The sequence below is a fragment of the Natrix helvetica genome (assembly GCF_964273705.1).
Source record: "Natrix helvetica genome assembly, chromosome: 8".
Classification (NCBI taxonomy): domain Eukaryota; kingdom Metazoa; phylum Chordata; class Lepidosauria; order Squamata; family Natricidae; genus Natrix; species Natrix helvetica.
This window is the reverse complement of record NC_138559.1, coordinates 23,905,712-23,933,011: the sequence shown is the minus strand read 5'-3', so window position 1 is coordinate 23,933,011 and position 27,300 is coordinate 23,905,712. Positions and strand designations below refer to the sequence as shown.

The 27,300-nt window shown below is 45.6% G+C and overlaps 1 protein-coding gene across 11 annotated transcripts in view; it reads left to right on the top strand.

Annotated features, from left to right (window-relative positions):
* The window catches only part of GRAMD1B (GRAM domain containing 1B), a 441,187-nt gene that overhangs the window by 376,214 nt on the left and 37,673 nt on the right, over positions 1-27,300 (top strand). For 10 of the 11 annotated variants that reach the window (XM_081960574.1, XM_081960580.1, XM_081960581.1 and 7 more), the window contains one exon: positions 15,471-15,681. In XM_081960574.1, the coding sequence (XP_081816700.1) occupies positions 15,568-15,681 (114 nt within the window). In that variant the 5' untranslated portion in view covers positions 15,471-15,567. Of the gene's footprint in view, positions 1-8,028; positions 8,151-15,470; positions 15,682-27,300 lie in introns of those variants that run through there. The other variant, XM_081960582.1, reaches the window with a different exon arrangement.

The window sequence follows — 27,300 nt, the reverse complement described above, 5'->3', positions numbered from 1 at the left end:
GGAGACATCTCCACCATCCTTGACAGCCAGATGTCTCCAAGGCCACCTTCTGCCATCAGAGCAGGTCATCTGAGATGTTCTTTCCAACAGGGACTTGTGGTAGCTATCATATTCAACAAGGGAGGAGCTAAAGACCAGCAAACTCTGTTTTCCAGTTGTGACACCAGTTCTGTGGGACAACCTCCCTTGAAAATGAGATTATTCCCTCCACTTCTTTTTTTTTTTAATAGATGTGCAGAAGCTGGCAAAGGCAGTCCCCTTCCAGAGAGATTAGAGGTAATGCTGCTTGCTGCTTTATTTATTTGGCTCTTTTTAAATTGAATTTGTGGATTATATATATTGTCTATTTTGTAATGTTGTGTGTATGTGTGGGTTAATGTGTGTGTGTGTTTTTTTAAAAATAACCTTCCTTTTAAAAGTGTTCCAAATAGAAGCAGTGTACCACGATAATAATAATAACAAACCAAAGCAAACCGTAAAAATAGAAACGATAACAAAATATGGAAAAAAGAGAGAGAGAGAGGAAGAAGAGAAACGAATGCTCCTTTCCTTGTACGCTAAACATATGAATAACCTTGGTTTACCAACCTTTACTAAATAATATTATAACCAAATGCAACATTTGACTTCAAACTCATCCGCATCAAAGATTTTGGTGTATATTTTTATTCGTTGGCAACGCAGACCCCAGGAAGGATGTTAGAATATGGCAGCCCCCTACATTTGATACAGATATAGATAGATGATAGATAGATAGATAGATAGATAGATAGATAGATAGATGATAGATAGATAGATGATAGATAGATGATAGATAGATAGATAGATAGATAGATAGATAGATAGATAGATAGATAGATAGATGATCGATGATCGATGATATAGATAGATAGATAGATAGATAGATAGATAGATAGATAGATAGATAACAAACAAACAAACAAACAAACAAATAAATAATAAGACTCCTTCCTGGATCCCTTGCCAAAAGCCACTGAAAAACACGTTTTTCTTTTAGTGGAAACCAGTTCTAAAATTTCAAACGTGCAAATACCTTGACCTGTCGAAGACCTAACTGAAGTAACGCTGCTTAGAGGGTAACAGTGATTAAATTCTAGTTCGTGAAAACTCTTCTGAAAATGTTTGCTAGGTTTTTTTTTGATACCGCTTTGTTTTAAAAAAATATTTGCCCCCCACTCCTTTCCTTTAGAAAAAAACCCCAACAACCTCTGTTTATGAAATGCTCTTTGCTGGCTTACCACGATAGATGTTCTTTCAGCTTTTCTTTTTTTTAATGTCTGCATTTGTGCATGGGTGCGCGTGCCTCTGTTTTGTACAATTCTAAAGATACGCTGGAGTGGCTTACACAGCAGTTTGTAGCTCGCCAACACTACTATAAGCATTTTTTTTCTGTCCTCTTCCCCCCGCCACTCCCCCCCCCCCACCTATCTGGACACAAAGCTGCACATGGTTGCAGAAATTCAGTGGGCCTTGCAGCATCCCTATTTTTTTCCCTCTTTGTCCGATGTACAACTTTGCTGCTCGCAAAGGCCGTTCTGGGAAGGCTCTCCTGCGACGGAAAACGTGCAAAAAATAATTTGCGATCCATGCACAAAGATGACATTTTCATGCCTCGAGAGAGAGGGAGAGAAAATAAATAAAAATCAGGATTTCTGTTTCTGCAATTTGGCTAGGCCCTTATTCTCTTGCTTTGCTGTACTTTTGGGCCAAAGGTATACCGTTGGTTAATTTTTAGACCGTTTGCAAGATTCCTTCATGTTTATGGAGCGTGTGGTGTTTTCTGATTATGCATCCGTTTGGCGGGGGTGGGGGGGAGACTGATGTTTAGCATCTTCTGTCCAGGAGCACACTGTCCAAACGTATGAAGCGTGCTGGATTGTAGAACAGCATAACGAAGGAAGGTTGGAAGGACAGGAGATGTGGCTCAAAGCCCCTCGTGCAAACGTTCGCCCACTTTCTGTGATGGTGGCAGGAATTGTGACACTATAGAACCACTACAGAATAACAGAGTTGAAAGGGACCTAGGAGGTCTTCTAATCCAACCCCCTGCTTAGGCAGGAAACCCTATAAAACTTTCCTCCAGAAGTTCTGAATGCTGCAACACTGGAAGTTTTTAAGAAGATGTTGGATAACCATTTGTCTGAAGTGGTGTAGGGCTTCCTGCCTAAGCAGGGGGTTGGACTAGAAGACCTTCAAGGTCCCGTCCAACTCTATTATTCTATTCTATTCTATTCTATTCTATTCTATTCTACTCCACTCCACTCCACTCCACTCCATTGTATATTCTATTCTATTCTATTCTATTCTATTCTATTCTATTCTATTCTATTCTATTCTATTCTATATCCTATCCTATCCTATCCTATCCTATCCTATCCTATTCCATTCCATTCCATTCCATTCCATTCCATTGTAATTCCATTGTAATTCCATTGCAATTCTTCCCATTCCCTTCCATATCCCATCCCATCCCATCCCATCCCATCCCATCCCATCCCATCCCATCCTATCCTATCCTATCCTATCCTATCCTATCCTATCCTATCCTATTTCTATTCTTCTACCTGGTACCATGGATGGATCCTTGAAAGAAGATCTTCAATTTACGACAGTTCATTTAGTGACTGTCCATATTTATGATGGTTGCAGTGTCCCGGGGTCACGTGATCCCCTTTTGCGACCGTCGGATAAGCAAAACCAACGGGGAAGCCCAGATTCACTTAACAGCCAGGTTACTAACTTATCAACTGCAGTCACTCACTCAATAATGGTGGCGAGAAAAGTTCCTACCACGGGGCAAAATTCACTGAACAACTGTCTCGCTCCACGACAGGAATGTTGGGCTCCGTTGTGGTCGTAGGTCGGGGACTGTCTATAGGAGGCCTGCCTCTTTAATGAGAATTAATCAGTTTCTTTTCATCTTCCTTCCTTGCGAGAGGTAGCTGACCTTTGCTTAATCCTAGATTATGTTCTTAACCAGGAAGGGGCCCTGTTGTGCCTTCCACTTAAGATGTCGATACTTAGCTTGTTGCAGCTAAGTATCCTGTTCTTTTCTTGCTTTCTTAGCACCCCAGAAACCTCTCTTTCTGTGACCCACCACGTAAAAGCCAGGAATCAGGGTTTGCGTACTGTACTGCCCTTAGATCCATAAGAGTCAAGGGTTTGTTTGTTTGTTTGTTTTGAAAAATCCCTGTTAAATGACGAGGAAGGCATCACCTTCAGCACCCATGATCAACAACAATCTATCATGGAGATTCCTGCCAAACAAGCTACTGTGTGCCTTAACCTTAACTCAGATGGAGCATCTCTCCCAGTTCCAGGAATTCCTTTCAGATTTGGGCCAGTCTTGGTATCTTGAAATCCATCGGAGTCTCCCCTTGAAGAGACTAGAAGTGTCTGAAATGTGGATTTGCAGGCGGCGGTTACGTATCAGCTGGGTTGACAAAATCAGAAACGGGGAGGGGATAAGCCACCTGGGAAAGCCCAGGGAAATCCTCAAAACCATCAAAAGAACAAAAGTTAGAATATTTCAGACATGCGATGCGACACCCGGAAAAATACGGCATCCTTCACTTAATCCCTCAAGGAAAGATTGAAGGCAAACGAGGTCCAGGCAGAAGAAGACAGCGAGGACAATGAATCGGTGGAATGAGTTGCCTCCAAAAGTTGTGGATGCTCCAACTCTGGAAGTTTTTAAGAAGATGTTGGATAACCATTTGTCTGAAGTGATGTTGGGTTTCCTGCCTAAGCAAGGGGTTGGACTAGAGGACCTCCAAGGTCCCTTCCAACTCTGTTATTCTATTCTATTCACCCAGCAAATCACAAAACCCAGTTGCTAATTATAGAATCATAGAATGATCTGGATTGTTGGGGGACAAGAGGCTGACTCTGTAAACCACTTAGGGAGGACTGGAAACCACTATGAAGCAGTATATAAGTCTAAGTGCTATTCCTATCTTCCTTCCTTCCTTCCTTCCTTCCTTCCTTCCTTCCTTCCTTCCTTCCTTCCTTCCTTCCTTCCTTCCTTCCTTCCTTCCCAGTGTTTAGAATGCAGTATTGCAAGCTAACTCTGCTGTCTGCCAGCAGTTTGATCCTGATTGGCTCAAGGCTGACTCAGCCTTCCATCCTTCCGAGGTTGGTAAAATGAGGACCCAGATTGTTGGGGGGCAAGAGGCTGACTCTGTAAACCACTTAGAGAGGGCTGTAAAGCATTATGAAGTGGTATATAAATCTAAGGGCTATTGCTATTGACCGGATGGCCTGATCTTCCTCTCTTCCCTTTTCTGGCGATTTCTTCTATTGCGCTCCTTCGCACATTTCAAAATCCACAGACCGTCCTCAACGTACGACGACCACTGAGCCCCAGATTGATGTTGGCAAGGGAGAAATTTCTGAAGTGTGTTTTGTCCCGTTTTATGTCTTTTTCCTGCCACAATGGTTCCGTGAACCACGGCCATGGTTCAATTAGTCACACGGCCCTTAAGCGAATCCGGAGTCCCCACTGACTTCAGCATCTCCAAAAGTGGCAAAAGGGGATCCCATGAAGACTGTGACCGTCATAAACGGGAGTCCATTGCCAAGCGTCCAAATTTTGATTCACGCGATTGTGGGGAGGCCCCCAACGGTTGTAAGTGTGAAAAACGGTCGCGAGTCACTCCATTGTAATTTCAAAAGTCCACTAAAGGAACAGTTGTAAGTCCTCGCACGACTGCAGGAGGGATTTTTACACTTGTGAGTATCGGCTTCCCTTGTCAGACTCCGGGTTTAATTACCCAGACAGGTGATTCATTCCCCATCACCGAAAGGTGAAATATTAATAAGAGGTATTTGAATTACCACGAAAGCACTGAAGCCTGAGCTGCGGGTGGTTGTGTTGCCAGGTGTCCACAAAACACTCCACCTGGCAGGTGCCCTCCTTGCCGCCACTTCTGGAACTCCGCTGCCTCCAGTACAGGTGCTCCTCGACTTACGACCGCAATGGAACCCTCCCAGTTTGTGTTGCAAAGCGAAATATTTCTTCAGTGGGTTTATTGCCCCGTTTTCAGAGGGGGTGGGCTCTACGCATTCGCCCAGGTTCGGGAGAACCTGTAGCTAAAATGATGGCCGTTTCGGAGAACCTCCCAAATCCCACACCTGGCTGGCCCTGCCCACTATGCCCCGCCACTGCCATCCCTCCCCTCCCAGGTGTCTCCACACGGCTCAGGGAGGGGGAAAACAAGCCTTCTGGAAGTCCCAGAAGGCTGGAAACAGGCCCGTTTTGGGCATCCGGAGTTTGGGGGAGGCAGTGTTTGCCCTCCCAGAGGCTCGAGGAAAGCCTCCGGAGCCTGGGGAAGGGAAAAACACTCCCCCCCCCCACCGCCCTGGTGCAGGAGGCCAATTAGGCCACGCCTACCATGGCCACGCCCACCCAGCAACAGGGCGGAGAAGCCATTGCTGAAATTTTTGAAGTCCACCTCGCCCCGTTTTACGCCTTTTCTGGGTGCGGTTGGGAAGGGCATCATTGCAGCTGTTAAAGTTAGTGACAGCTTCTGACCACCACTGAGCCCAAGTGGTCTGTTGCTAAGCGAGACAGTTCAAGGAATTTTGCCTCATTTCTTGCAAACGGTTATTGAATCGTTGCCGTTGATAAGTTAGTAACTTGACTGTTAAAGGAAACCCCGCTTCCCCATGGACTTTTGCTTGTCAGGAGGTCGCAAAAGGGGATCACACAACCTCCCCCCCCCGGGGCAGGAGATCGTCATAAATGTGAGTTAGCTGCCAGGTGCCTGAATTTGGATCACGTGGCCCGGTGTGTCTGTGTGTGCAATGGTTGTAAAAGTGAAAAACGGCTGTAAATGACTTTTTTCAATGCCCTTGTAAGTGTGAATGCTCACTAAATGAACTATTGTGAGTCGAGAACCTGTAATAATTCCTTTGTGGGTGGATGTCCAACAATGTTAACGGCTTGTCAGTTACACAATACAGGAAGTCCTCGACTTACAACAGTTCATTTAATGACCGTTGAAAGGTATGACAGCATTGAAACAAAAGTGATTTATCACCATTTTTCACACTTAAACCGTTTCAGCGTTCCCCACAGTCAAATTCAAACACTTGGCAATTGACTCGTATTTATGACGGTGGCAGTGTGCTGGGATCCCCTTTTGCGACCTTCGGATGAGCCAGATTCACTTAACAACCCTGTGACTAACCTAAAACCTGCAGTGATTCACTTAACAACCGTGGCAAGAAAGTTCCAAAATGAGAAAAAAGACTTACTGAAGAACTGCCTCGCTTAGCAACATCAATGATCACAAGTCGAGGACTACCTGTAACAGGCTGCAGGAGATGTAGTGAGATGCATCATCCTCTCATTTTTCTAGCTGTTTATTATTATTATTTTCCTCAATGGGGGGGGTGTGTGGAAAGGCCCCTCCTGTCTCTTGGGCAGAATATCCACCTGGTGAATTTTCTTCCTGCTGTGAAAAGCAATTATCTTTGGCAGCTCTAAAGAGAAATACGTGAGACGAGTGTTTTCACCATTGCTCTAAAAGAAATATATCAACAAGAGTAGTTATTATTTCTCTACTTCGTAATAGGTCCCAACCCTTGTTGGGCATAACATGGTGATACTCAACACATGTCACACTTTTATTCTTTTTTCTTTTCTTTCAAATTAATTAACATGTGGATGCTTCACCAATAAGTCACCGGGGTCCAAAATGTTGCATCTCCAATACATCTCAGTTCGGAATAATCTGGACTGGCTGGTATTTTTGGTTGAGATTTCAACCGATTTAAAAGGAGTTTGATTTGATAAAATGTATTCCATGCAAATAGGACCCATTGAATTGAGCTGTCAGCTGGCACAGTGGTCCTTGCGTGCTTTGCTTCCTTCCTTCCTTCCTTCCTTCCTTCCTTCCTTCCTTCCTTCCTTCCTTCCGTCCGTCCTTCCTTCCTTCCTTCCTTCCTTCCTCCTTCCCTCCCTTCCTCCCTCCACCCTTCCCACCTTCCTCCTTATATAGGGACTAACATATATAGGGACTCTTATATTAATATATAAACTGGACACAGTGGCTCAGTGGCTAAGATGCTGAGATTGTTGATCAGAAGGTCGGTAATTCAGTGGTTTGAATCCCTAGCGCTGCGTAACGGAGTGAGCTCCTGTTACTTGTCCCAGCTTCTGCCAACCTAGCAGTTCGAAAGCATGTAAAACATGCAAGTAGAAAAATAGGAGCCACCTTTGGTGGGAAGGGAACAGCGTTCTGTGCGCCTTCAGCGTTTAGTCATGCCGGCCACATGACCACGGAGACGTCTTCGGACAGTGCTGGCTCTTCAGCTTTGAAACGGAGATGAGCACCGCCCCCTAGAGTCAGGAACGACTAGCACAGAAAATGGCATCTCCTGAGTTGGCGAGAGTCATCCGAGGCCAGAACGGCTGGTGGCTTCTGAAAACGGACTCTTTTTTTTTTGGCATTTTTTTGGGGGGATTTCTTTTGAATTTATTGGACAGCCTGTGGTTGCCTTGTTAACTTGGCTTTCCGCTGGCCAAGCCTGTGTTGCAGCCGAAAAATAGCCAAGGGGGGAGGGGGGTTACAGAGAGAAACGGGGAGGGGGGTCTCCCCCAAGCCCTTTCCCCGCAGCTGCCCTCGGGACCTCCCAATCAAAGTGCTTGCATTATGTAAAGAGGAAGCGCCCGGCTTCTGGCTGCCTGTGGTGCATGTGTGAGCGCGCCTGGGTATGCGCATGCATGGTTGAGAGAGCATCCGTGTAAGGCAGGCGACCGAGAGAGAAAGAGGGAAGGAAGGAAGGGAGGAAGGACGGAAGACCTTATTGCAGAGCCTGCCTCCCCCCCCCCCGATCGGGGTGGGAAGGAGGGGCGACCGGCCGGGCGGCGTGGGTTTTTGCTATGGCTGCTGAGGTTAGGCGATGCGTCCATTCTGCGGAGAGCAGGGGGTCCCTCTTGGTGTAAGAGCCCCCTCCCTCTTCCTGGGGAAGAAGGGCTTGACCATGGTGCAGGATGGGCACGGCCCGTTCGGCCCCCCCACCGGTCCACCCTCCCCGGCCTCCATCCCCACCACCCCGCCGCATGAATGAATGAATGAAGTGCCAAGGGTTGGTTGCAAAGTCTTCTCTCCAATGGCTGCAAGGTTAGTGCAACTGTCTTCTCTCTCTCTCTCTCTCTCTCTCTCTCTCTCTCTCTCTCTCTCTCTCTCTCTCTCTCTCTCTCTCTCTCTCTCTCTCTCTCCCACTCTCCTGCCCTCTCTTTCTCTCCCTCTCCCTCTTTCTCTCTCTCTCTCTCTCTCCCTCCCTTTCTCCCTCTCTCTTTCTCTCTGTTTCTGTCTCTCTCCTTCTCTCCTGCCCTCTCTTTCTCTTTCTCTCCCTCTTTCTCTCGCTGCATGGGCATGGAGCTCTGCCTGCCTCTGCCCTCGGGTGCTTCCCGGGGCAGCCCAAGAGCTGCCTGAAAGAAGGAGGCCGTGAGCGGCATAAATCCGGAATCCATGTTGGCGACAGCTGCTTCTCCTTTCCAGCCGCAAAGCAGTGTGGCGTTGTGTTTGTGTGTTTGTAGCGTGGAGGGGGTGGGGGGAGGGAGGGAAGGGAAGCAGCCGGTGTGATATGACATCATGTTGCAGAGAGGCATATTCTCTCCTTCTCCTTGCCCCCCTTCCCCCCAACCCCTTCAATCAGGAGGGCAGGGCTCCCTTCCCCCTTTGCCTGCCTGCTCCAGTAATTTTCCTCTTCCTTCTGCCTCTCACTTCGGACTCCCCCCACCGCAAAATTTAAAAAAAAGAAAAGAAAGCAGGCACCCCCCCTTGCAAGGTGAATGGACAGACTGATGGATATGTGAAACGAGCACTTTGGCACTTTGATTGGTTCTCGTTTCCTTTTCCTTGGCTGGGGAGGGGGATGGTGGGTGGGGCGGGGAAGAGAAGAAGAAACCCCCAACTCAGCATCCTCATATGCTTTCTATTATTATTTTATTATATATATACTTTATTCATTAAACATAAAACTCAACTGAACATTCAAAAATCCATTACAAATACCAGTGACTGGTGCTAACGGTTGATACGGTTTTCTGCCGGCGTCCTAGGTATCAACCAAGGACCTTCTTAAAATATAAGATGTTCCGAGTAGCCCAGTTTTTTGCAGTTCCGCTGGTGTTATTGCAGGAAGCTGCAGTTTGTGGATGTATCTTGTAAAATTCTTGGACATGGTGCCAAGTGCCCCGATGACAATGGGTACCACGGTGACATGCTTCGTCCATAATTGCTTAGTTTCGATGGCCAGGTCGCGGTATTTGATGATGATGATGATGGTGGTAAACTTTTATTCATTAAATGAAAGTCAGTCAATAGAACATTTAAAAGTTTATCATTATCATCATCATCCCTTTTATTCATTAAACATGAAACTCAGTCAACTGAACATTTACAAATGTGTCACAAATACCACTGACAGGGGCGAATGGTTGATACGGATTGCTGCCAGCATCCTAAGTTGTTGTTGTTGTTATCATTTGCACTTGTATTTTGCAGCGGGTGGAGGGCAAATGGAGAGAAAGGGCAGCTGGGCGCCGTGTCAGTTGAATTCTGAGGGCATCATGTCGCGACGGTGTGGGAGAGTTGTGGGGTACGTTTGTGGGTACCCACGCGTCTGTGCAATCCACTGCTTTGCTTCTCTTCTGCTCCTTTTTTTTGGGGGGGGGGGATTTTTGGTTCCCTTGAGGCTTGCGTAATTTATGTCAGTCAAGGGTGGGCTGTGATGAAGAAATGACCCAGGATATGGCTCAAGGCAGAAATCCGGGTGGCCAGACCCAGTGGCATGCTTGCTTCCCTTTTGCCATTCCTCAACTGTGCCTTGATTCGGTGATTGTCCTGACTTCCTCTCCCCAATATGGGTGTGTCTGTGTGTTGCAGAAAAGGCGATGCACATATTGTTGAAACCAAGGTGGAGGGAAGGTTAAACCTTTGCTCAAGGCAAGCAGAGGGGGTTTTGGGGGTGGAGGAGCGGGGTGAGGAGGGGGAGAATGCATTTTAGCTCCATGGAAGGAAGATAAGGATAGCATCCATGAAGCTCAGGATGACTTGATGGCTTTTCATTTATAAAACAAAATCCCCCCAAAGATGCTCAGCATGAAAACGCAAAGCCGGCCAGCTTTCCGATTGGCTGCCACTTTGCCCACAGTCACAAGTCCATGCAAATTACTTCGTCACGACCAGCCGAAATGACACTAAGCTCCATGGGTACGACGGGAACATGGAGGAAGCCTTGAAGAGGAGTGGGAAGGAAGCACCCAGTGAAGGGAAGGAGTGTCTTGATAGGAGACCTGGAACAGATTGAATCCATCTTGCTCAGTGCAGGTGTGGCATGCCTTCGGTTGGTCATCTCACAAGCTGGCAAGTCTTTCAGAAGCTCCCTAGATCTTTTGTCTCTGAGGAGGACAGCTCCTTTCTCTCCTCTCCTTCTTCCTGCACATGGTTCCTACCAAGAGAGGAGAAGAGATGTCCTTCAGACGGCCTGCTGGTCTAGTGTTCGGTCCTGCATGGTGTGAAAACAACTATGTGAATGTATAGCTGTAATTGTATGTAAGAGAATAAAACATAAAAAAAACTTTACGGGAAAAAAGAGTCCTAAGAGTTTGTCGCACAGAAGATCAAAGTCTCTCCTTTCTCATTCCACAGTGTAGGACATGAAAGGAATGAAGTCCGCTCCTAAAAGACTAAACTCTTAGGATGTAGCAGTGGTGGGTTCCTACCAGTTCGAACTGGTTCAGCCGAACCAGTAGTACTTTAGCGGCCTGGGTCACTGGCATCAGCAGCGACCCAGGCCTGCCACGCCCCCAAATCGTTTCTCTGGTCAGCGTCATCGGTGCCACCCCTGGGACATAGGTGTCAGGCCTGGAAGCCATCTTCTGCATTGGGCCTTCCAGCCGGCCACACTTTCTCCTGTGGGAAAACGGGAGGGGGGATGGTATGGAGTATGGGAGACCTATAGTCAAAATAACATTCCTTTCTCAGAGAGTCAAGGACAACTTGCCCTGCAGCTGGAGTGGCGTGACTGGGAGGCATCTCCAGTTTTGGACAGTGCCTGATTGGGCCATGCGATGGACAGGTGGGTGCTGGGCAAGGACTTGAATTTTCGTTTGGGTGGGGAAAACCTGAGAGCTTTCGTATTTGGGTTTTCCCAGATGTGCCAATAGGACATCTCTAATAAAATGGAACTTTTGAGGAAGCTCAAGCTTTGGAGGTTTTTTTTTTTGTTTCTTTTGTTTGAGGTGTAATTTGGAAAGCTGACAGTAGGTTGGTCTCATGGCCTGGCTAACCACAGATGTGACAATGTAATAGAAGAGAGTAAAGTTTTCTTTGCATTGGTGTATTTGGTGACATTTGATAATAGCTGAATTGGTTTGATTAGATTAACAGAGTTGGAAGGGACCTTGCAGGTCATCTAGTCCAACCCCTCGCCCAAGCAGGAGAGCCTACGCCATTTCTGACCAATGGCAGTCCAGTCTCTTCCTTAAAGCCTCCAGGGATGAAGCTCCCACAACTTCCGAAGGCAACTTCTGTTCCATTGGGTGGATTGCTCTCACTGTCAGAAAATTCCTCCTTATTTCAGGTTGGCTTAGGTGAGTTCAGATTAGTTGTCTGAACCTTGGAATTAAAACCCAGAAAAAATTACCAAAGAACAATCACTTCGAACCCGAATGTGGAGTCTTTGCTGGAAGAATTTCTTGGTAGAGAACGTTGATGCCCCAAAAGTAGCTTAATAGCAAAACCCAAATTATAAGCTTTCCCTTGCCATCAAAATTGATGGAAATATTTGTATCCTCCTGCACATGTGCCTGTGTGCACTCACAAACACACATAAAGGTAAAGGTTCCCCTCACACATATGTGTTAGTCATTCCCGACTCTGAGGGGTGGTGCTCATCTCTGTTTCAAAGCCAAAGAGCCAGCGCTGTCTGAAGACGTCTCCGTGGTCATGTGGCCGGCATGACTCAACACCAAAGGTGCAAGGAACGCTGTTACCTTCCCACCAAAAGTGGTTCCTATTTTTTCTACTTGCATTTTTTACATGCTTTCGAACTGCTAGGTTGGCAGAAGCTGGGACAAGTAACGGGAGCTCACTCCATTATGCGCCACTAGGGATTCGAACTGCTGAATTGCTGACCTTTCTGATCGACAAGCTCAGCGTCTTAGCCACTGAGCCACAAACACACAGACACAAGCACAGTTTTGTTCAAAAATTCTCTCTGACTACCTATTGCCTGTCTGCTGGGGTGATATATATCGGCAGCGACTTCTCCAGAAAGTTTAGAGGGAGGGTCCCGTGGGGTTCTGAATGGCCGCTGGCCAGTGAGCTCCATCAAGCATTATTATTATGATTATTTGCAAAGTGGGTCAAGTTGTTTTGTCATTGCCGGCGTGGATTCCTGGTCCTTTTACAAGCCCTGGTTACTATGGCAACCACAGAAGACATTTGCCATGCCTGTTCCTGGTTTGGATCCAAAAACAACAACAACGCTGGGACTAAGCAGGAACAGCCAAAGTTTGGGAAGTCTGGGGTGGAGAGTTGTCGAGAAGGACAACACATTGTTGTATGTTTCTAAATAGCACTTAGACTTATATACCGCTTCACAGTGCTTTACAGCCCTCTCTAAGCAGTTTACAGAGTCAGCATATTTGCCCCCAACAATCTGGGTCCCCATTTTACCCACCTTGGAAGGATGAAAGGATGAGTCCACCTGGAGCCTCTCAGGATCAAACTGCTGGCAGTTGGCAGAGTTAGCCTGCAATATTGCATTCTAACCACTGCGTCACCACGGCCCTTCCTTCCTTGATCCCTATCAGGATCGAACTCCAGGCTGTGGGCAGAGTTTGCCTGCAATACTGCATTCTAACCACTGCGGTATCACGGCCTTCCTTCCTTCCTTGATCCCTATCAGGATCAAACTCCAGGCTGTGGGCAGAGTTTGCCTGCAATACTGCATTCTAACCACTGCGGCATCACGGCCTTCCTTCCTTCCTTCCTTGATCCCTATCAGGATCGAACTCCAGGCTGTGGGCAGAGTTTGCCTGCAATACTGCATTCTAACCACTGCGTCACCACGGCCTTCCTTCCTTCCTTCCTTCCTTGATCCCTATCAGGATCGAACTCCAGGCTGTGGGCAGAGTTTGCCTGCAATACTGCATTCTAACCACTGCGTCACCACGGCCTTCCTTCCTTCCTTCCTTGATCCCTATCAGGATCGAACTCCAGGCTGTGGGCAGAGTTTGCCTGCAATACTGCATTCTAACCACTGTGTCATCACGGCCCTCCCTCCCTCCCTCCCTCCCTTCCATGGTGCACAATGGTTAGAATGCAGTAATGTAGGCTAACTCTGTTCTGTCCGAGGCTTCCCCAAAAAGCACAAGGCAGAGTCCTGGTCCCGACAAAACCCCTTTTATTAAACAAATGTGAATTCCTCTCATTCACATTCAGCAAAGGCCTGGCAGACAGTCTTTCCAAGATGAAGTTATGGTCACAGACCTAATCTAGCTTGGAAAGCTGCCATGTAAATATTGTCCAAACTCAGTGCTGTGCAAAGAAAGACTTGGCACAGAGTCTCTGAGATTCACGGACAGATCTTCATACTCCTGAAATGAGCAAATGAACTAATTGTTTCCTGCAAAAGCCCACTCCCCTTTCGCTCCTCTTTTATTTCTTATGGGAGGGGCCAATCCAGAGAGGGGTTTCTACCAGCTCCCTTCCTTCCCTCTCTTCCTTCCTTCCTATATATATTGACAGTGGTTTCCTCTCCAAGCTTGTTTCAATTTAGTTTCGGAATGTTCTATTACCAGACTAGGTTAACATCATCAGGATTTTCTTGTCCTATTATAGCTTATAGATGTCTTGTGTGCCAATGTGGTCAGTTGTCGTGCGATTGGTTGTTCGTTTGGAACTATGTTTAAACTCTGAGCAGCTGATTGGTTCGCTTGTTCATTGGTCTTTCAAATGGTCTGGTCTCTTATATATTCATATGCTGGATCTACACAATATATTAATATACTTGTGTATATATACATACACATATACACACAGAGATATATGTAGCTTGTGTGTAGGATGAGGGCAAAGGGTGAAGGTTCATGTATAGTTATTGTTAGTTGCGAAGTCATGTCCGACCCATCGCGACCCCATGGACAACGTTCCTCCAGGCCTTCCTGTCCTCTACCATCCTCTGGAGTCCATTTAAGCTCACACTAACAGTGACTCCATCCAGCCACCTCATTCTCTGTCGTCCCCTTCTTCTTTTGCCCTCAATGTTCCCCAGCATGAGGCTCTTCTCCAGGGAGTCCTTCCTTCTCATTAGGTGGCCAAAAGAGTTGAGTTTCCTCTTCAGGATCTGGCCTTCTAAAGAGCAGTCAGGGTTGATCTCCTCTAGGACTGACCTGTTTTATGGCCTTGCAGTCCAAGGGACTCGCAGGAGTCTTCTCCAGCACCACAGTTCAAAGGCCTCCATTCTTTGGCACTCAGCCTTTCTTAGGGTCCAACTTTCACAGCCATCCATTGCAACTGGGAAAACCATAGCCTTGACTAGATGCACTTTTGTTGGCAGGGTGATGTCTCTGCTTTTTAGTATGCTGTCTAGATTTGCCATCGCTTTCCTCCATAGGAGGAAGTGTCTTTTAATTCCTTGGCTGCAGTCCCCATCTGCGGTGATCTTGGAGGCCAGGAAAATACTTCCATTTCTTCCCCATCTATTTGCCAGAAATTGAGATGCCATGATGTTAGTTTTCTTAATGTTGAGTTTCAAGATATATATAAATATATATGTATGTATTTTGTGTGTGTGTGTATGGTTTTCTGCCTGGATGGTCCTCTGTAATGAGCCGAAGGACAGAAGGAGGGAGTAGTGAGCTCCCTCCCATATTTGGGCATACCAGGGGTTGTAACACAAATACACACATACATACATACATACATACATACATACATACATACATACATACATACATACGTATATATATATATGTATATATATTCGTAGATTTTCACGGGTGTAGGTATGTTGGTCTTGTTGTATTCCTGCAGCATCCCACCAGCCAAAATGGGGCGCGGGGGGGGACCCAATTTTGGCCAGCAGAATGCTTCAGGAGGACATCCAGGCCCAAAATGGTGTGTGTATGTGTGTGTGCGCACATAGGTCCTCCATGCCCTGTTTTGGCCAGCAGTGCTGAGGGGGCCATCCAGACTGAAAATGGGGCGCGGGTGTGGCTGCCAGACTGCAATCTGGTTGTTTGCTATTTCCAGGCCGGCCCTGTGGACCAGATTTAAGGACCTCGTGGGCCTTGAGTTTCACACCCCTGTCCTGGATAAAAGGCAGTGAACTTCCAACTTCTGCCCCAAAGAAAGATGTGGGAGATTAGGGATCGGTAGTCTGTGATGGGTTTTTCACTCGCGGTTCTCTCTCTCCCTTCTCTCCAGCACTGCCAGTAACTCGAACCGCAGTACGCCCGCTTGCTCCCCAGTCCTGCGCAAACGCTCCCGGTCTCCCACGCCACAGGACCCCCAAGGGGACACCATGGTGGAGAAGGGGTCGGATCATTCTTCGGACAAATCTCCTTCCACGCCAGAGCAAGGCGTGCAACGAAGCTGTTCCTCCCAATCCGGCCGTGGCGGGACCAAGAATTCTAAGGTGAGCTTACTTGTTCCTGGTTGAGCGCTCTTTTATCTTCTCGTTCGGCCACCCTCGTAGGCCTTTCTCATTCTGAGTTTGTCTCTTTTTCACTCTCTCATTTTATCTCGATTTTGATCAGCTCTTGGCTAGAGTACAGCGGTGGGTTGCCATTTTTTTTTACTAATGGTTCGGGTGCGCTCCCGTGCGACACTTCTGGGTGAGTGGGCGGAGCCTCCCGCCACCGCTACTACCAGTTCTCCTGATCTGGGCTGAACCAGCAGCAACCCACCTCTGCTAGAGTGGTGTGGTGGCCTAGAGGGGGAGCTCTCGCCTCACAATCAGGAAGGTGTGAGTTCAATCCTAGGTAGAGGCCGATATTTCTCTCTCTCTGGTCACATTGAGAATATATTTGCCGAACAAAACTCCGCATTGGCAACAGGAAAGGCATCTGGCCATTAAAACACTCTGCTGGTCCCATTCAGTTGCCCAGGTTCCACCTTGCAAGGGATTATAGGGTCATTAAATGAAGATGATGAGGATGAGGATCAGGTCTTGGCTGACTACCTGCTTTCCTATATGTCATTTGCCAGTTGTGGTACCAAGCGCCAAACATGTGGCCTCAACTCCCACGTTATACAATGACATCTGCATAGAGCAGGGGTGTCCAAACTTGGCAACTTTAAGACTTGTGGACTTCAACTCCCAGAATTCCCCAGCCAGCTGGCTGGGGAATTCTGGGAGTTGAAGTCCACAAGTCTTAAAGTTGCCAAGTTTGGACACCCCTGGCATAGAGATTCTAGGACGATCAAGTTCTGAGATGAACCTTGATGGTGGATGGGACTTTGAAATTTTCCTCCCTCATTTTCTCTTTTAGAAGCAACACTGAAAAATGTCCCTGTTTATACCCCAGTGTATACAGGAGGAATATTAAGCTTGTCAACAAGATGGCCCAGAAGTTTTGGATTATCCGATAAAAAATTGTAAAAGAAAGTGCTCCACTTTGAGTAGACCCCTGTGCAAATCCTAAGAACGCCTGCAACATAACAAGATTTTCTTGTGTGTGTTTGTGTGTGTGTGGGGGGGGAGCCATTCTTTTGGAATCGTTCCTTAAATACCTATGAGGACATCAGAAGAAACCTACCAGATTAAACTAAGAACCAATCTAACCAGTGGCCCTCAATCTTTTGGGCACCGGGAACTGGCTCCAGGGAGAAAGATTTTACCGCGAACCAGAGGTGGTGTGGTTTTGATTTTGCCTGCATCCCGTTGGATGGGGCTTTGCTTGTTTGCATGGCCTCATTTCTGGCATGCTGTGGCCTGGTCCCAGTCCACGGACCGGGGGTTGGGCACCCCTGATTTGCTTTTACTTTGGCCAAACAAGTACCCGTAAGGACTCCCAAAGCTTCCTGGCAACAGTAACTCTCTGCATTGGCACTACGACAATTGAAATGGACAACCAGCTAAATATGAGCCAGCCGTGTGCAGCGGCAGCCGAAAAAGCCAATGCAATCCTAAATTGCATTAACAGAGGGATACAATCAAGATCAAGGGAGGTACTAATACCACTCTATAAAGCCTTAGTAAGACCACACCTAGAGTACTGCATCCAGTTTTGGTCACCACACTATAAAAAAGATGTTGAGACTCTAGAAAGAGTGCAGAGAAGAGCAACCAAGATGATGAGGGGACTGGAGGCTAAAACATTTGATGAACGGTTGCAGGAACTGGGCCTGGCTAGTCTAGTGAAGAGAAGGAGCAGGGGAGACATGAAAGACGTATTCAAATATTAGAGGGGCTGCCACAGACTTTTTCAACGTATTGTGGTTACGTGACACCGTTTTATGACGCTTCGCTGAAAACCAGCGCTTCTCCAGCGTTTTGCCAACCCATCCTGAACGATGCGTTCGCTTAGCGACTGCTGCATTCACTTAATGACCGCTGCTGCAAAAAAAATACTAAACCTGTGGCCGACCCATTTTCCAACCGTCAATGTCACACCACTGTAACGGGCAGGCTCCATCACGGTTGTATGTTGAGGATTACCCCAAATATGCTGCGATGTTTCCAAATAGCGTGTTCCCCGTTTTAAATCAAAAGCTCCTTTTTCAGAATAGAATCCGGAAGTGAAGGGAATAATGAGGCTCTACTGGGGTCAGTTATTGTTTCTAGGAAGAGGGATGAATAGGCAAGCACGTACAGGTATGCCTGCCCATAAATTAAGCGCAGGTGAAAAGCCGTGTCTCACCTTTCACAAACTGAGCGGTTGAAATTTCCTCATTCCTTCTTTTCATTCGTTTCCCCTGGATCTTTAGGCTTTAGACGATCAGGCTTTATAAAATAAAGACATACCTATGGTTGTGGCCTGTCGGCTGCTGGCCCTTCCAGCTATTGACTCAGAAAAGGAGGAGGAGGGGGTGTGGGAATCAGGGTCAACATCAGGGCAACCTGGGACCTCCGACGGGGAAGAGGGAATGGAGAGAGAAAGAGACAGTGGCAGAGCTGAGTCATCCGTCAGCCCTCAGATGAAAGTGAACAGCCCCCGGGTCTGGAGGTGGCTGATGAGGAAGAAGAGGAACAACTGGGTCCAGTGCCTGATGTGCGGATGCACAGAAGGCAGAGGAGAGGAGAGCAGTGGAAATCGATGGGCTGATCCTTAGGACGGAAGAGCCACTGCTACTAGCGAAGTCCCACTCTAGCTCTGGGGATCAAAGGCAGGGGCCGGAGACGAATAGATGTGACAGACAACTATTCATCTCCCTGCCGGTCAGACTTGTTAGCCTGTGGTGAGAGAGAAACTTTTTTGCTCGGCTGTCGGCGCTCCTAATTAAAGGAATCTTTGAGTTCACTTCAGAGAGTTTGTCGTGCTTGGGGAGCTGGGTCAGAATACCTCTCCTGAATTACGCCTAATGGGATATTGCAGCATTTCCCAATAAGGGAGACAGAATTGCCCGTAAGGATTTCCTTTGCAAAAGCAGAATATCTCTCTGAGTATCAGACAGCGGCTTAGACTCTATCGTCAGCTCAGGAAGCAAAACGAAAAGGACTCCCCCCTCCCATCATCCTGGCTCTTGTAGGCTCAAGGAGATGAGAAGCCCACGAAACCAGGGGTCCCGTCCACGGCATGCCAGCAACCAGGCCAGGTAGACAGCATGCAAAACTACGCCCCCTCCGGTCCACGGGAAAACCTCTCTCCACCAGAGGTGGTATTCAGCCGGTTCGGCCCGGTTTAGGCGAACCGGTAGTAGCGACTGCTGACCCGCCCCTCCCTATCCTGTCCTATATTTCCTTCTCTCTGGCTCAGCTGATTCGTGCATCCCAGCTGATTTCTGCGCCTCCGCTGTTCTACCTACCGGGGCTGCCTCAGAAAGTAAGCAGCTGGGCTTCACATTGCTGTATTTTGAACGCTGCACGGAAGTCCATTAGGTTCGTGTGTTCTCCCCGAACCGGTTGTTAAACTGGTTGCATCCCACCACTGCTCTCCACTGAACCGATCTCTGGTGCCTGAAAGGTTGAGGGTGGATTTCAACTCCCAGAATTCCCCCGGCTGGCCGAACCGGCTGGGGAATTCTGGGAATTGAAGTCCACAGGTCTTTAAAGTTTGCCAAAGTTGACGCCTCTCTGCTCTAAGACTTTGCGATGTCCTTCAGAGGGACAGAATTTGGGAACCATCTGATCCGATAAAGAGATAATCTTTTGACCCAAGGTCTTTCTACATTTCTAGTTAAAAAGATGTTGACTCTGTTCGTTTTGTTTAATGTCTCAGTTGTATGTTTTCGTTTAATTGTCCTCTTCTTTCTTCTATGGTTTTTTCCCCTCCTATTTCCTTTTTCTTTTTTTTTTGCCACAATCACCTATCTAAAATCAGCTTTCTTTTAAGTCCGTTTGGTTCTTTCTTGTTCCCAGCCAATAAATTGGACCCTAGAAAAATGGAAGTTCTTACCAGCTGCAGGCATCTCATGGACCAGGACATTTGAAAATGACCTTCTAGTTCCATGATGGTGAACCTCTGGCACGCATGCCCAAAAGTGGCACATGAAACTATGTCACCTGGCACACACGCCCGTGCCTGTTTGTTTCCCGGGTTTCTGGGGTGCATGCGCTCACGACAACCAGTTGTTCTTTGCGTGCACGGCAGTGCCTAAAATCAGTTTGTGCATGCACACTTGCCAGCTGATTGTCAGGTGAGCATACATGCCAGTACCTGGAAGTTCAGCTTTTCCAGAGCGCGATACCTTCGCACATGTGGCAGTGCCAAAAACCGGCCTGCGCATGCGCGCCGGCTGGCTGATCATGCGTGCTAGAACCTGGAAGTTTGGCTTTTCCGGAGCCTAGCCCCGATGAGTGCGCATGTGCGTGCAACCTTTACGCCATGTTCTGACACAACAAATGATTGACCTTAAGAGCCTTCCATCAACACCCTTAGGAACAACTAAAAGCTGCACACAACCAGATGTCATATAGCAATAGCACTTAGGCTTATATACCGCTTCATAGTGCTTTACAGCCCTTTCTAAGCAGTTTACAGAGTAAGCCTCTTGCCCCTAACCATCTGGGTCCTCATTTTACCGAACCTCAGAAGGATGGGAGACTGAGTCAACCTTGAGCTGGTCAGGATCGAACTCCTGGCAGTGGCAGAGTTTGCCTGCAATTCTGGATATTAACCACTGCACCATCATAGAAAGGAAGGGAGGGAAAGAAGGGAGGGAGGGAGGAAGGAAGGAAGGGTCAGCAATAGCACTTAGACTTATATATCGCTTCACTCTGCTTTACAGCCCTCTCTAAGTGGTTTACAGAGTCAGCCTCTTGCCCCCAACAATCTGGGTCTTCATTTTACCAACCTCTGAAGGCTGAGTCAACCTTGAGCCAGTCAAGCTCCTGCCTGTGGACAGAGTTACCCTGAAATATGAGCATTCTAACCATGGCCCTTATAAAAACATATATAAATATACAACACGTAAAACAGCCCAGTGCATGCATTCTGGAGCGAGAGGGAGACATTCCCTGAAGATGGGCTCCAGAGTCCAAAAGTCTTGGAAGAATAAACCTTTGGTCCCGATGACTGACTCCGATTAGATCCTGCAACATTAAACATGTACATGGGCGATTGACCTCTCTTTCATGAGATGCACAGACTGTGATGGTGCCATGTTGCCAACAGAGGGAGCCCTTTCCTAGCCTATCCGTCCCCTTAAGGAAGCTTGCTGCAACTTTTACACCAACTCGTATCATATCCTCATTTCACCCGGGGCCACATAGCTCAGCGCCTGATATGCATGCAAGGAAAATATTTTTGAGTCAACTGAAAAGATTATCCTTTGGGAGAGTAATCCCATCCTTTGGAATGAAACATTGGGGCATGCAGGGGGTTGTAAGGGCCTATTCCTGGAAGGGCCTGTTGCCATTGCGTGGTCCCAGAGGTGGGTCATTTGTGCCTGCTTTTGTGCCCTGGAGAATCTCCTGCTTCTCCAGTTAATTCATGGTGAAGACTAACATGCTGGCTGGTTTAAGTATCTAAAGCAGGGGTGTCAAACTCAGGGTCCGCGGGCCAGATCGAGCCCTTGGGGTGCTTAGATCTGGCCCGCAGGTGCCTCTGACAGCGCGCCAGCTCCGTTTTCTCTGACAGAGGGCTATCAAAACTAACTAAAAACAAAACGAAAGGAGAAATGTTTCCCCTTTTGCGTTTAATTGTCTTTGTGTGCAGTGCCCTATAGCGTCGTTGTGAGGGTAGGAGTTGAAACATTTTATGTCCAGGATGGGAGGGGTCTGTAGATATTTTCACAGCTCTCTTTTTCACTTTTTTATCCCTCTGTCCCTGTAGTTTTTCGCTACTGCGTCTGGACTTTCACCCCCCCCCCCATGCGCATATATCCCTGCTTTACATCCTCTCCACCTTTAAAGCTATAGATTCCTTTCCTTTCCTTTCTAACGTTTTCATGGTTTTCTTTTTCTTTTTCCAGTATGACAGATTAAACCTGATCAAAGTAAGAACTTGACTCTCTCTTGTTTTCCTCAATACGCCCTTCCCGGTTTTCTCCCCCCCCCCCCACTTCTTCTTCTTCTTCTTCCTCCTTTGTCCTTCCCGTGCTGGAATCAAAAAAGTGAGAATCGGTTCAGAAAGTTGCTGGCGTGATGGGAGGGGCAGGCTGCCCTGAGTATCTTTGCTGGGACTGAGTAAATCTTTGCTCAGACTGAGGGCAGGACAGGAAGCAATGGATGGAAGCTTACCAGAGAGAGATTCAACCTAGAGCTGAGGAGAAATTTCAGTTAGAACAATTCACCGGTGGAACGACTTGCCTCCAGAAGTTGTGGGTGCTCCTTCACTGAAGGTTTTCAAGCAGAGACTGGGCAGCTATTTATCTGGCAAGGGTGTCCAAACTTAGCGTCTTGGAAGGCTTGTAGACCTCAACTCCAGAATTCTGGGAGTTGAAATCCACAAGTTTTCACCCTGCGAGGTTGGACAGCCCTAGTAGAGGATCTCCTGATGGAGCAGGGAGTTGGGTTCGAAGACCTCCAAGGTCCCTTCCACCTCCGCTGTTCCACCCCCTGCTTACCATATTTTTCAGACTATAAGATGCACCAAGATTTCAAAGAGGTAAGTAGGGGGAAAAAGTTTTTGTCCTCCCCGGCCCCAGGAGCACTCTGCAGGATTCAGCAGGGCTGGGGGAAGGCAAAAATGCCCCTGTTTTTGTAAAAAATGAGTGACAAATGGGGCATTTTCCGTAACAACGGGGGCATTTTTGCCTTCCCCTAGCCCTGCTGAAGCGTGCAGAATGTTCTGGGGGCCGGGGGAAGGCAAAAATGCCTCTGTTTTTGCAAAAAATGGCCCGTTTTTTGGGCTTCGGGAGGCCCAAAATGGCTGAATTTGGTTTATAAGACGCACCAACATTTCCATGCTCTTTTATGGGGAGAAAGGTTGCATCTTATAGTCTAAAAATATGGTAGCTGATTCGACAAATTTGCTTTTTCCCCAGCTCTTCCTGCCTTGTATGTCTTGCACTGATCCAACTGCCCAACTAAAAACCCTTGGCATTCTTTGTAAGAAAGGGACCCAAGTCCCTGACTATTTTAGCCCCCTATTTCTTTGTCTTCTCCTACACATCAATAAAAGAGACACAGTAGCTCAGTGGCTAAGACGCTGAGCTTGTTGATCAGAAAGGTCGGCAGTTCAGCGGTTCGAATCCCTAACGCCATGTTACTTGTCCCAGCTTCTGCCAACCTAGCCATTCGAAAGCACTTTAAAAATGTAAGTAGAAAAATAGGTACCACCTTTGGTGGGAAGGTAACAGCGTTCCATGCACCTTCGGCGTTTAGTCATGCCATGGAGATGTCTTCGGATAGCGCTGGCTCTTCGGCTTTGAAACGGAGATGAGCACCGCCCCCTAGAGTCGGGAACAACTACCACATATGTGCGAGGGGAACCTTTACCTTACACATCAATGGGCTAAAGGAAAATCATTGTCGTACGTGTTAGAAGTTGTTTAGCTGTGCCACCTTTTCAGCGTAATCTTGCCTAAGAGTTTCAAACAAGTCTTTGGTACACTGCTTATATAAATTCCAATTTGACAACTAACCAGATGTTTCATTTAATCCAATGTACTCAGTTAACCAAGGAATTATCTTTCGAATTCAAAACAGACCCTTGGATTCTGTTGAGAAAGCGGATATGACATCTTTTACAGTGTCATAAGTTTCTAATGATAACGTTAGAAGATAGTTATCTTTATGATACCGTAGATAGGTCATTTACCTGCCTGTGTTTTACCATCTCTTACCTTTTTGTACATTCTTTTTTCCTTGTTTATGTTCCTATTTTTTTTAAATGCTCGGTCAAAGTAGTAACCACCCCGTGGTTCGTTTTGTTGTGTGGTGCTTGGTTTCCCTTGTAGGTTTTAGCTTTTCCTGTGTATATATATTTGTTGTTTGCTTCTTAGTTACATTATTGTTACTGTGTGTTTGTGTTGTACGCTGCTCAGAGTCACACTAAATTAGGTGGCCTTAAAAATCTCAAAATAAGTAAATAAAGCAACTGCAACCTTAAAATATACCCTGAGGTTTTCCCCGTCCCCTCATGTTAACTCTTAATGTTCAATGTTTTCATTGCTGTTTTTAATGAAGTCGTAAGCTGCCCAGAATTGCTCAACAATGAGATAGGCAATGAATAAATTTAATAAAGAAAGAAAGAAAAATAAAAAAAATATTTATTTATTCAGTCATTCACTTATTTGGACCCAAAACCAAGGATGTGGAAAGACAGCATCACAAAAACAACAGCAGAGACTGAAATTCATTGATGCAAGTTGCAAAATTTGAACATCAAACTTGGACTTTAAACAACTCGGGTGGTACTCTTAGATTGCTGGCAATGTCAGTTTTCTTAAAAATAAAATAAGTATTGTCCCAGGACATACATTTCACCATTTTTATTTTATTTTAGTTTAGTTTAGTTTAGTTTAGTTTAGTTTAGTTTAGTTTAGTTTAGTTTAGCTTATTTTATTTTATTTTATTTTATTTTATTTTATTTTATTTTATTTTATTTTAATTTTATTTATTTTATTATTTTATTTTATTTTATTATTTTATTATTTTATTTTATTTTATTATTTTATTATTTTATTTTATTTTATTCTATTTTATTTTATTTTATTTTATTTTATTATTTTATTTTATTTTATTTTATTTTATTTTATATTATTTTATTTTATTTATTTATTTTATTTTATTTTATTATTTTTCATTTTTATATTTTGTTTTATTGTTTTATTATTTTATTTTATTTTTTTCTATTCCATTCTATTCTATTTTTTGTTGTTTTATTATTTTATTTTATTATTTTATTATATTATTTTTATATGTTTTGCTTTATTTTTATTGTTTTATTATTTTGTTTTATTATTTTATTTTTTCTATTTTATTATTCTATTCTATTTGTTTTTATTTTATTTTATTTTGCAGTATTTTATTTTGTTTTTATTTTATTTTTTATTGTATTTTATATGTGCCACCCATCTCGTCTAGGGGTGACTCTTGGCGGCTTACAAATATTAAAAGGGCTGGATTTAAATCAGATCGAAAAAGAACCACATAAAACGGAATTCTTTGAAAGAGATGTCCTTGGTAGGGAGTCCGCGTACAAAATACAACCCATAAAAACTGCTCCCTGCTCATCAGGTCCAAAACTGGCACTAAAGCGCCAGTTGCAACCGATAAGGCCAAACCAAATAAGAAACATATGTGTCATCAGAGTGAGAATATTTGCAATCCACCCAAGGGAGGGGAATCTATTATACTGTACATAAAAACCTGCAGCCGTGAAAAATGGCCCTTGTTTTGTTTTTCCCACCTGCAGTTTCTCATGTCAGAAGGGATCTTGTTTGAACCGAGGAGAATCTGTGCTTGTGGACTCTTAAAAAAAAACACGATCTCAAGGATAGATTCTCGAAAGAGATCTTTCGGGAATCTCGAAAATCAACACTCTAAAACGCAGGAGAATAACCAGGAGCCAAAACCGTCGGAATAAACAAGAATGTTTCACATTCCGTAAAAAGCCTATCCTTTGGATAACTTTCATCTCTGAATATTTCTCCAAGGTGGATCCGAGGACTGGAACTGATCCACAAAAATCAGGGCGTATTTCATCCCAAATCCCTCTGAAATCCACTCTGAAACGAAGGCAAGCATCATCTCAGCTCTCGGAGTCCGAGAGTTGAGTTGAAAATCAGGGTTTGGCTTGCAAGTTGGATGCCTCTGTTTCCCTAACCTATAACATTTTGATTTTCTTTCTCAGCCTGAATTTGCCTTCTTTTTTTTCTTTTTGGGTTTTTCAAGGTTTGCCACATTTAGCCATTCTGAATCATCCTTTCTTTTAGGCTGAGATCTAAATGAAGCTGTTGACACCTGAACAGCCCAAGAAGCTGTCTTTGTGTCTATTGTTTGCTTAAGTAAACAGCAGTGAATGTAGGCTTAACAGTGGAAGGCGTTTTTCCCCTCCATACTCGCCCAAACCACATAAGTATTTTATAACTTTACAAAAAAAAACCCAAAAAATAAACAGGCCCTCCCTCCCAATTGGTTGCCCGTGTTGACTTTCTCCTTGTAGCAGCAATGATGCCTAAGAAACATAAAGACATAAAAAAATGATTTATAGCCCAGTGTTGAAGAAATGGATGAATAGATGCCATTTAGGCATAAACAGAGAGAGAATGGATTGGGTGGTTTAAATATGCCTGCTGTGTCACCTTAAATACACTCCCTTCAACTCTGCCCAGGTCTTCATTTGAGCCTTTATTCTCCTGTAGGCAGAACTCCTGAAAACACAAGTGAGAATTTAACGTCGGGCGTGTTCTGACAATCAGATTAAATCTCAAAAGTTCTCTTCAAGGACACCCACTGTTCTGACCTAGGCTTCTGGATAAAGCATAAATCACAATCTCAGTCCCCCCAAACCTTCTTTTATTTATACGGCTGTAAAGTATGGCCATCAACAGTCCGCAAGACTTCACAAACAGTCTATGAAGTTTCCGACAGATGTCTGCTTGAGTTGCCACAGCCTTTCAGGAGAAGGTTGATAAGCACCCCCTTTATCTCCCCCGAAACGCTGCCAGAGACCCAATTGACAATTAGTTTTGCAACGCCAAAGGTAGCACAGAGTCAAACAGAACTTCTCAGAGCTTGAAACCGACCAGATGAACTAATTGCTTCCTGCAGAAGCTCACATCCCGTTCACTCCTCTTTTATGCCTTACGAGAGGTGGCAATCATCTTCAAGCCTTACTCCCAAGTTGACCCTTTTTTCTTAATTGTTCTTGCCTTCCGGCAGCTCTGCGCATGCGCACACTGGGAACAGGCTCCCTTGTTCTTCTGCCTTGCTGATGTCAGACTCCGGAGGCTCCGGAGGCAGCAAATAACTACCAGATGACCTTGGTCCTCTCTCTGCCTCCAACGTAGAGTCCTCATCGGAGTCTTCCCCAGACTCCAGGACTGGCCCATGTTCCTCCCTAACCTCCTCACTGTCTGACTCTGCTGCCAGCTCTGCAGGCCACAACACTCACTTCCTTCTGTACTTTACTGCAAGCCCCATAGATAAATAAACCTAAGATAAATTGGCCGTATCATTTCTGTCAATTAAACTAATATCTGAAATGAGTAAGGAACGGGACACATTTTTGAAATCTGCACAACACATTCGATTGACCTTTTAACAGTGCAGCACAGTTCTAGCTTTGAAATGCGTAGTTATGCCCTCATGTGTCCCTTCTATTGTGTATTTGACGTTTGATATAAAAACTCAAAAATGAAAGGCGGTTGATTGGTGCTTGGATTTTCCTGATTTAGAAAGAAATCAAGAGTATAAATGGCATTCTTGGGTGAGACTTGGGATCATTTGCGGCTGACAATCAATGTTCCAATTTGGCCAACAAGTTGTGATAAAAACCTACAATTCTGTTCTAGAAGCCACAAAGTTTTATTTTCCTTCTCCATCACGTCTAGTTTCAGGAATGCTAACCAACCCTTGGCACAACATTTCCAAAGTTTTGGGTCGTTGTCGTCCCGTCCCTCCTCCCCCTCATTCTTCTTCCTTTGCCTACTTCTGAAACTTCCATACTAACTGTGGTTTTTTTCTCTGTTTGTTATTTTCATT